Raw genomic sequence first — 9,788 nt, forward strand, 5'->3', positions numbered from 1 at the left:
GTGTGTGTGTGTGTGTGTGTGTGTGTGTGTGTTTCCTCAGAACTGCATAGCCACCCATGAATCCAATGGCATTGACATCATCACAGCCCTGATCCTTAATGACATCAATCCTTTGGGAAAGAAGAGGATGGACCTTGTATTAGAACTGAAGGCAAGTAGGAATTGAAAGCAAAAGACAGTAGCATGTGAAAATAGTCACTTTTGTGTTTTGCTTCTGCACGTGATACGGTCAATGTTATGAAACTAAATACAGGCAGCTCGTTTAGACTAAATGAATGATCCATGTTGTAAGTTCTGACTAAAATGCAAAACTTCAGTCTTCCCCTCCAAATACGGGTCTTAGGACAGGATACCACTGCTGATGTTGATTTCTTAAGCATATCCCCCCAAAAGACCCTCATTTGTATTTAGGGGTTCCAAAGATTCTTTAAGAGTTCAAGGACCTCTTGGTGTCCAAAGTGTATTTCAGACTCTGTTAGCCTTACTGAGCACATTTCCTTTTTAACTGTTCCCATGTCGGGGCATGTTGAGATCCGTCCTCTCTCTCACACCCATACACAGCTCACAGCAGTGAGCACTTTGTCATTGTCACAGAATTGCCTAGAACCACAGGGTTGAGCTGAAAAGCTGATCTGTGTTTATTGCATAAACAGTGTCATGGGAAAGAAAGGTCATTAGGGAAGGTGTTAACACAGAACCCCACAGGAATTACACGATTATTTTAAATTTCTTTAGTATTTAGAACTGAGAGTCCAAATTGATAGTTGATCTGGGTGTATGATTTGAATGGACTTTCTGGTGGGTGTGCTATTTTTAATTCCTTTGACAAGCTGTGTTGTAGAATTGACTTGAACATTTTTCAAGCTCCCGTGTGCCTGGCTCCCATTTATCAGAGTGTATAGGATGAGAGCCTGAGATGAACAGAATTTTATGTGCTACCGATCAGCCTTTCAGTGACTTCTTCAATCCAGTAATCTGTGGATTATGATAGAAATTTGTGTGCTCTGAAAAGCCAGCATTTGATGGCATAGCATCCTGATTGAATTGCTGTGACCTATACTTGGGGAGAAAAAAAATACTGCCCCCTCTTATGCAAAATAGCAAGAACTTTCCAATCCTATGCATAAAGAACCACACAGGGTCTCCTAGGCCCAGGACCTGAAATGAGGTCAAGCCAAGAAGTGCAGGGTGTGGGCACATGAAAACTTTGAATGAGATGGGAAATTAGGGTTTGGCACGCATACGGTGCTCCTTCGGGTCACTTTTGCTAACTGGTGTCAGTTGTACTCATTATAATAGTAGGGGTTATGAGAGCTGATAGTGATATTTTTAAAAAGGGAGGAATTACCTTAACAGCCTACCTTCTCTGCCCTGCAAAGCTGAATAATAAGGTTTAAAGCCACAACTGCCCTGAAGGCGTCATGGGTCCATATAGCAGGTTCTTCCGACCACTGGCATCGTGAGGGTGCCAACACACCGAGAAGCACCCATGTTTAAATTCCCAGTTTCCACTAGGACTTGTGTCAGGTGACGTTAGGGAGAAACAACGCCCAAGCAGACATGTTCCTCTGAGGCCCAACACAGATCCTGCAGTTCGGTTTTGGGGTCTGCAGCGGCACGTTCTCTGTCGCGTGCAGGTGGTTTTTGCTGTGCTAGACCCGTGGCTCTCCCGCGGGACGCGAGGTCTGTCTGTCCGGCCAGGATGCACGCTTGCTTGGCTGGGCACACACGTTCAGGCCAGCCACCCACGCTGCTCCTCTCCACTGTCTCCTCTCGTTTGTCCACTTAGAACAACGCTTCCAAGTTGCTGCTGGCCATCATGGAGAGCAGGCATGACAGTGAGAACGCGGAGCGAATCCTTTATAACATGAGGCCGAAGGAACTGGTGAGTTGGACGGCCGATGCCCTGGCCGCGACACGAAGCAGTCAGAGCTGGATTTGTGGCACAAAGGGGACCTGCTTCCTGGAGTTTTCTTAAAGATACCAAAGACTCAGAAGTCTAAAGAGAACCTCGGATCCGGGCCTCTGACTAGGCTAGAGAAGTGAAGGGTGCTTTGAGTGAGTGCGGTGTGCCCTCTCCCCTGGCACACCCGCAGACGGCGGCCGCCTGCACCTCTCATTTCCCCTCGAGGGAGCCGGGGCAGCGAGTGGGCTGGGGGCCTGGCAGCCCGCAGTTCAGGTCCACAGCTCTCCCTTTCTGCCCAGTCACCTTGGGCAGGCACTTGACAGCTCTGAGCCACAGTTTCCTCATCCCTAAAAGGAAGACGATAATATCCTGTAGGCTGGAGGGTTGCTCTGGAGAGTAGACGAGACAGTTGGCATCAGGCTCCTAGCACAGCGCCCTCCATGAACTGTGGCCCCTTCCTCCTCCTTCCTCATTCGCTGCTGCTCTTCGTGCCCTGTCTGCGTACAGAGCTGCAGAATCCACATCTCTTCTGCGGGCCAGTAGTCTGGGCAACAGAAGAGTGTTTCTTGGGTGCTGATGTCTTGGGTTTCTGGGTTTTTTTCCCCAAGGAAACACGAATCTTGTTTATTTCTGCAGGGTGATATTCACAGTGGGCTGTGACTTCCAGGGTGGAGTCAGTGCTGCCGCCTGTGAGACAGGCAGCTCTCAGAGACAGGGAAATGAGCTGAGCACAGAGCTCTGTTGGGACTTTTTCCCACACAAATAAACTGTAACTGACAGAACTAAATGAGGGCACTAAAACTTTTCTGTCGCCTGGTGACCTGTGTGCGCCGGGGGCCAGACTAAAGTCCCTTCATGTATTCCTTGAAATAAAGTTAACAGTGAGCCCAGCTTTTTGATCTCTGAGGTCAGGAGTGAGTTCTCAGCCTGAGATGGACGCCCTCTCCGAGTTTACATAATAGCTTATGTAACTGGGGGTTCGGGGTGGGGGCTCGAGGTGTCCCTCACGAATAGGGACAGAATGACTTCGAAGATACCCCATTCCAACTCTCACGGACCAACAACATGCCCCCATCTTGGTGGGGGGAGGGGAGTTAATGTCAGCACCCAGGGCCATGGGTGCCACAGGCTTCTGGGTGGCCCCCTGTGGCTGGAGAACATCATTCCCAGCTCATGGGAAGAGTCAGAGGCTTCCTGGAACAAACGTGGTTCTGGGAATCCACACGGAAGAGAAGCGCTCGTGTCTAGGACACATGTGCACATATGTGCGTGCATATGCATGTGTGCATACATGTATATTCTGGCCCCCACAGCCCATGCAGCATGTTGTCTACTTAGTTTGATATTAGAACTAACAGGAAATCCAGCTCCGAGAGCAAGAATCTCAAGGATCTTTTCTCCAAAATTACTTTCAGGGCCTGACCTGATGTCAGTACAGAAATGCGTGGCCCTCTGCATGCTTGCTCTGGGATAATGAAAAGTAACTCCGGGGAATAGCCTTGTGGCAATGCGGGAGGCTGAGATGCCCTCTGAATCATCAAAGAAAATGATTAATTTTCCCTTCAACTCAGGGGTTGAAGGCATTTTGTTCCTACTCTTCAAATGATTAAATCTTGAATAATTTGTTCATGTGATAAACATTGGCCAGGCCTGACTTTGTCCAAGGCGTTGTGCTGGGCACCAGGGAAAGATTGAGAAATGAGCAGGCTCACCCCCAGGCCCTGACTAGGGCACCGAGGTAGGTGGGAACAGTAGGACAGGTACAGAAATGCCCTAGGAAATGTGCTTGCAGCGTGAAACAAGCAACATGCATGGGTCTCTGGTAGCAGATTCAAGGTCAAATCTCAGCTCACTAGCCGTATTGTTTTAGGAATGCCCCTTTACTTCTCTGAGTCTGTTTCCTCATCCATAATAGACGGTAGTCTTTGACCCTTCATAAAATGTTTTTGGGCATTAAATTTCCCGAAAAAAATGTTAAAATACTTAAACACAGTGCTTGGCACATAGAAAGACCCCAGTAGACGTTATGTGTTAATGGCGTTATTTTTACGTGGTGTAGGGATGGAGAAATGTGGATGGGGGAAAATGTGGAATCAGACATAATAGTTTGACCAGCTCTTCCTAAAGGCTTGTGGATTTCTTACTAGTTTTTGCTGTGATGGCAAAGGTTGGGGGTCAGGGAAAGATGGCAGGAGGAAATGTAGAGACAGGAAAAGTCTGGCTTCTAGTCTACATTTGTGTTCTATTTTCTTATTTCCAGGAACTTTTGTAACCATCGTCCCCTCCTAAGGGGACAGAATAGCTCTTGGTCCAGCTACAGCAAATGGGTTTCATTTCTCATGTCAGTGGAAGCTGATTGGTAGGGACTGCCTGTGGCAGTGTTGAGAAGGGTTTTGAGTCTGGGTCGATAACCTGGTAGGAAAGAATACTGAGCTTCCTGGGCACTGTCTGCCCCCAGAGGGGACACTGGAGGTGCCAGTCCTGGGTGAGTCTCCTTGAAGCAGGAGCTGTATTTGTTTCACCGTTCTTGCAGGTGGAAGTGATCAAGAAAGCCTACATGCAAGGTGAGGTGGAATTTGAGGATGGCGAAAACGGCGAGGACGGAGCTGCCTCCCCCAGGAACGTGGGGCACAACATCTACATATTGGCCCATCAGGTATGACCTCTCCCTAGGTCCCAGCGCCAGATGTCGCTGGCCTTCAGTGCCAGAATTCCAAGGTGAATGTGTGCTTACACTTGCTTTTCCTTTAAGGTTTCCACCTCGGGCTGTGTGTAGTCATGATAATGTGGCTCCCAGGTACTAGTGGCAGCCTGACCCAGTGTACTCAGTTCCAGGACTCTTCCGTTTTCCCATGGTAGCGTCATGTCCTTGGAAATCCCCACGTTGCTTAAAAGCCTTCTCACTGAGCCTTGACACTTCGATGGTTTATGGCTGTGTTTGGAGGCAGTTGAAAGGAGTCTTAGGCTTTTCATAAATATTGATAAGTCTGTCTTAACAATCTGAAGAAATAAGCCTCAGCTGCCTTGCCTATCACATTTAGAAATCTTGGGGAACTAACTTGTCATTATGACTTCTTTTTGTTTGCTTTTTGGGGGGTGTAGTAATGCTTCCTACCCTGGCACCAAATGCCCTGTTTCATAACTCTCTTCCCAAGTGGCTGGGCTTTTGAAGATACTTTCTTTTTCTGGAGGTTGATGTGCCTTGAGCTTGCTGGTGTGTGTGGGCAGCCTGCAGCTCTGCTGCAGCCTTGTGCTTCCTGTCCCTTTCACCTCGCCGAGGTGCAGGAATTAGGGATAAAGCAGCAACAATACTGGGCGCGAGGTTGGTATGCCCCGCTACAGCGTGCTGGCTCCCGCCCCTCATCTCTTCCATTGCCCGTGTTTAGCCACTGAGAAGGTTTAGGAACATTCTGAATGGAGACTCCACGGGGCTGTACAGAAAACCCCATCTCCCTCCCACCTGGCTAAAGAAATCGGGGAAAGAGGGACCTCACGTGGGCATGAGCTTTCCAGGCTGTTCTGCGAAGCTCCCAAAATAGCTGCCGTGCAGAGCACACCTTGATGGAATGCAGCAAGCCTCCTGCCACCTTTGCCCTTCAGCTTGCTGCTGGTTGTGATGCATTCGTTATACCCCAGGTTGGAAAGGAGCGTGTACGTGCCTGTCGCAAAGAGACAGTGACTCCCCCATTTTCTGTATCGGTGTTCTAGCTGGCTCGGCATAACAAAGAACTTCAGACCATGCTGAAACCTGGAGGCCAAGTGGATGGGGATGAAGCTCTGGAGTTTTATGCCAAGCACACGGCCCAGATAGAGGTAAAAGCAGCGGGAACTCGGGGCGCGGGCCTGTGGTGAGGGCCTGCCGTGGGTGCTGCCCTGTGCTGGGCTGGCGCTCAGTCATTCAGCTGAGCAACAGCATGGTGGGTATGAATTCCGACAAGGCCGTGAGGCCAAGTAGAAGGTAGTATAAGAAAGTCCAGCAGAGGGACCTGCTGGAGACTGTGACGGTCAGAGGGGCCTGTCCTGAAGAATGACGTCCAAGCACAGACCTTAGGAAAATTCGGACTGAAACAGGCAGCGCCGAGAGGTGGAGCGCTTTGCAGACGTGGGGAGTGACAAGTGGAGGCCCTGAGGAAGGAGGTGCTAGGAGAGGGTCAGGAGCTGGAATTCCGTGAGCAGCAGGGAGGGCAGCACAGGCAGCCCCAGGTGCTACAGAATCCTGTCCGCCATCCTTGCAAGAAATCTGGATTTAGCGGAAGAGCCGTGTGGAACCGCGGGAGAGCTTTACACAGGAGCGGTGCAGTCAGATCTGCATTAAACACACATACACACAGCACACCTTCTTCATCCTCCGCGAGCTAAACGGGACCATCTCCCAGTTAGCAGAGGGCGAGACGCTGAGAGAGGACTCAGAGAGGTGGTGTCGTTGGCCGGGCGAGCAGTGCCAGCACTGGAATCCAGGTCTGGCTGACCCCAGGGCCCATGCGTGCATTTTGTTACCTGCGTTGAGCACAGACCTCCGTCTCCAGGCTCTGGCCAGTGAGGGATGGTGTGCCTTGTTTAGCTGAGGAGGAAGTGCACAAATTGAATATCAGTGTCGGAACAAAGATTGTGAAGGGCTAGCAGACTCCTTCGGACCATATGAAATGTTCCGGACGGAGACTTTTTAGGCATATATTTTTACCTGATGTCTCAAATGTGTCTGGGCTGTCCTAATAAAATGCATCCCCTTACTGATGAGTTGACCGTGGCAGTGCATGTGGGCACAGACCCTTGATTTATTGTTAATGATGAGAAGCTTGGTGGCAGGCTTAGCCTGTCTTATGGGGCCCTTAAAAGACAGGCTTTCGGTGTTTGCAATGTAGGGTGTCAGAGCTCCTTCATCCACTAGAGAGAAGACTGGAACTTGCTCAGGTTAAGAGGTGTGAACAAGGTCACCCAGCCTGTTAGAGGTGGGGAAGGATTGGAATGTGTTCTCCTGACTCCCAGTTATAAGTCTCCTGAAAAGGAGGTGTGGACAGATACTAAATGATGGAGAGACATGGCCGAGCGTGGTGTCCCTAGCTCTCAAATCCTGCCCTTGGCTAACCGCCATTTCTTCCACTTTCCTGAGGGAGGTACCTGTGCAAAGCCCGAGAACATGGGGTTACTCCCCAGGGCTCCCTATAGAGTGCCTTCACTCTCGGGACTCAGGCTGGGCAGCCCTGGAGTCTGGGACTCAGTTCTTGCCAGGAAGCCTCCCCCTTTCCCTCTGGATTCCAGAAGCACATCTCCCATCGTATCCCTTCAGCTTAAGGAGATCCAGGGCCCCCCTTCTGTGCAAAGCAGGCAGGCTCTTGCCAGCAGGAGACTGCGGAGTTGGTCCCTGCACCTGTCTGTACAGCAGTGTCACCTGGGAGGAAGCTGATTCATGTGCAGGCTCCAGTCACCAACCCCCACACCACAACCCCAATTAAATGAGGTGGACTGAAGGACCAGAATCAGTATGACAGCGAAGCTTCCTGTAACCGAATCTCTAGCTAGATTTGGGAACCACTGGTCTCCCAGAATGTAGAGACGCAGGGCTATGGGAACCTGTCACACAGCTGAGAGAGCTTCCCACTACAACTTGACCGGAGTCACCTCTCTTGCTGTGTCAGGGAACAAAAGTGTTGAGAGAGTGAGAACCAGATCTTCTTGAAGAAGGCGTAGGCCCTGGGCCTCACCTGACTTCTCCAGCCTCTGGGGAGGAAGAAGAAAGAGAGGTCATGCCCCTGCTGTACTGCGACCTGCACTCCTTTTGAAATCCCTACGCCCCAGGATGGTGACTAAGTACAGTGTCCGAGAACTTGCACAGTCCTTCCCAGACTGCCTCCTGTCCGGAGATGGAGCCACTCTAGGAAGAGTGCGGAGAAAACCTGTGAGGTGTCCACTCCGGGGCCCAACAGAGCTGCTTCAGAGAGCTCTGAACTCTCCACCGGGGTTGAACGGCCAGACTAGTCCACGCTCTGTACATTTTAGATGTCACGACACATAACAGATAGGAGCACAATGCAACTGGATAAAACAAAGGTCTCTTTTTAAAGTTCCTATTTAGGGAAAACCAACAACAACTAATTTTGCTACCAGAGAGGTTTAGGCGAGGTGCATACCCCAAGCTGGTAGTCGTGAGCCACTTGTGGCTGTTTCAGTTAAGGTGAAATATTCAGTGGGTCAGTTGCACTAGCCACGTGGGGCAGACCCTCAGATACAGAAGCATTTCTTCATTACAGAAAGTTCTGTTGGACAGCCCTAGCCCCCTCATCTGGATATGTGCACAAAACACAGTTTAAATTGTGGAGACAAAAGTTAGTCACAGTAAAATTAATGGGTCTCAGGTTAAAACAAAATAAAACAAAACAACCAAGTCTTAGACCCTTGCCCAAACTGTTTTTTAATACAAATGTAAGAGACGCGGCCCAGTCTGGGGGTTATAAGATCTGAGAAGACACAAGAACAGGTTTGTATAATACTCAGTCGTGAACACTGAGCCCATGACCTTAGAGAAGAGCCTTAGTGAAAGGTTTTTGAAAATGACTGTGTAAGCTCCTCCATTTTCTCACCCTAGATTGTCAGATTAGACCGAACCATGGAACAGATTGTGTTCCCTGTGCCCAGCATATGTGAATTCCTAACCAAGGAGTCGAAACTGCGAATATACTACACTACAGAGAGGGACGAGCAAGGCAGCAAGATCAATGACTTCTTCCTGCGGTCCGAGGACCTCTTCAATGAAATGAACTGGCAGAAGAAACTGAGAGGTGGGTCAGCGATGCGCCCCGGCACGGCAGGGCCATGCGGTCCTGGGCTCTCACGAGCCTGGGCTGGGTGGTGCAGGGCGTGTCTCCAAGCAGGAGCAGAGCTCGTTTAATGGATGGCACTTTCTACCTCTGAGCACCGGGCAGACCTAGACACCTGTGTAGCTGAGAAACAGGCTCTAGCCTCAGAGAGGCACCTGCCCAGAAAAGTCTCCCTTCGTGCCCGATTGGATTGGATTGGATTGGATGGAGAGCTCTACAGAAGATATTCAGAATGTCCTGTTTTGGTATCTTGATGTAGGAAACAAAAGGAAGGGAGAAAGGGCCGGGCTTTGAGTTCACAGGATGGTACACTTGACCAGGAAATTGAGCCAGCTTGACAGCTCATTTTCTAGCTCACCTGCTCTGAAGACACCGGTCTCTCCCTTTTATACAGGGTAGTTCGGGTTTCACACTCTAGTATTTTATAGGCGGTGGAATCATTTGCCACATAAGACGCATCATTGCTCACCAGCGAGTCCCATTGCGATGCCAGGCCAGTCGGGTTGAAATTACTCGTCTAAAACACTTTTATAGGGCTGTCCCAGAGGGCTTCCCAGCTCCTGGTTTTCATTAGGATTTTAATGGGATCCTTCAGTACTGACAGTACACTCCGCACCAGCTGTTGTGACCAACTTAGAAAGGATCATGCTTTATTTCTGTTAGTCAGGAGCTGGGTTTTTTCTTTGAAACCCTGGATTCCAGCTACAGTTGTGATCTTTTGGGCTCTTACTGCAGGGCAGGGCTGCGGGAGGGGAAGCTGTGTTGGAGATCACTTTCTGGGAGCTTCTGTCCTCTTCCTGCCTCCCACCACCCCGAGGCAGAACGGACCAGCCTTCTTCAGTGCACGCTTCTTCCACCTCACCACTGTTCTCCCTGCCTCCCTGCCCCCTAGGTTTGGCTAGTGGTGAAGAGGGTTGTTGCGTGCACATTGGTCAGGGACCCTGTTCTTAGCACACCCCACCCCACAACACTCTTGCTCATCTCTAAGGGCTACCTCGTCATCCAGCACTTTAAAACCTTGGACGTTTTTGGGGCGCCTGGGTGGCTCAGTCAGTTAAGTGTCTGCC

General features: G+C 50.1%; 1 protein-coding gene across 1 annotated transcript; it reads left to right on the plus strand.

Annotated features, from left to right (window-relative positions):
- The first annotated feature begins 9 nt into the window (after positions 1–9).
- Positions 10–9,774, plus strand: LOC103679910 (inositol 1,4,5-trisphosphate receptor type 1-like). The gene is made up of 5 exons (XM_008709432.2): positions 10–151; positions 1,790–1,885; positions 4,440–4,562; positions 5,615–5,719; positions 8,490–9,774. The coding sequence occupies exons 1-5, from the start codon at positions 128–130 to the stop codon at positions 8,790–8,792; spliced, it is 651 nt and encodes a 216-aa protein (XP_008707654.1). The 5' UTR covers positions 10–127; the 3' UTR covers positions 8,793–9,774.
- Positions 9,775–9,788: the final 14 nt, after the last annotated feature.

Source organism: Ursus maritimus, unplaced genomic scaffold (genome assembly GCF_017311325.1).
Source record: "Ursus maritimus isolate PB19 unplaced genomic scaffold, ASM1731132v1 scaffold_543, whole genome shotgun sequence".
Classification (NCBI taxonomy): Eukaryota; Metazoa; Chordata; class Mammalia; order Carnivora; family Ursidae; genus Ursus; species Ursus maritimus.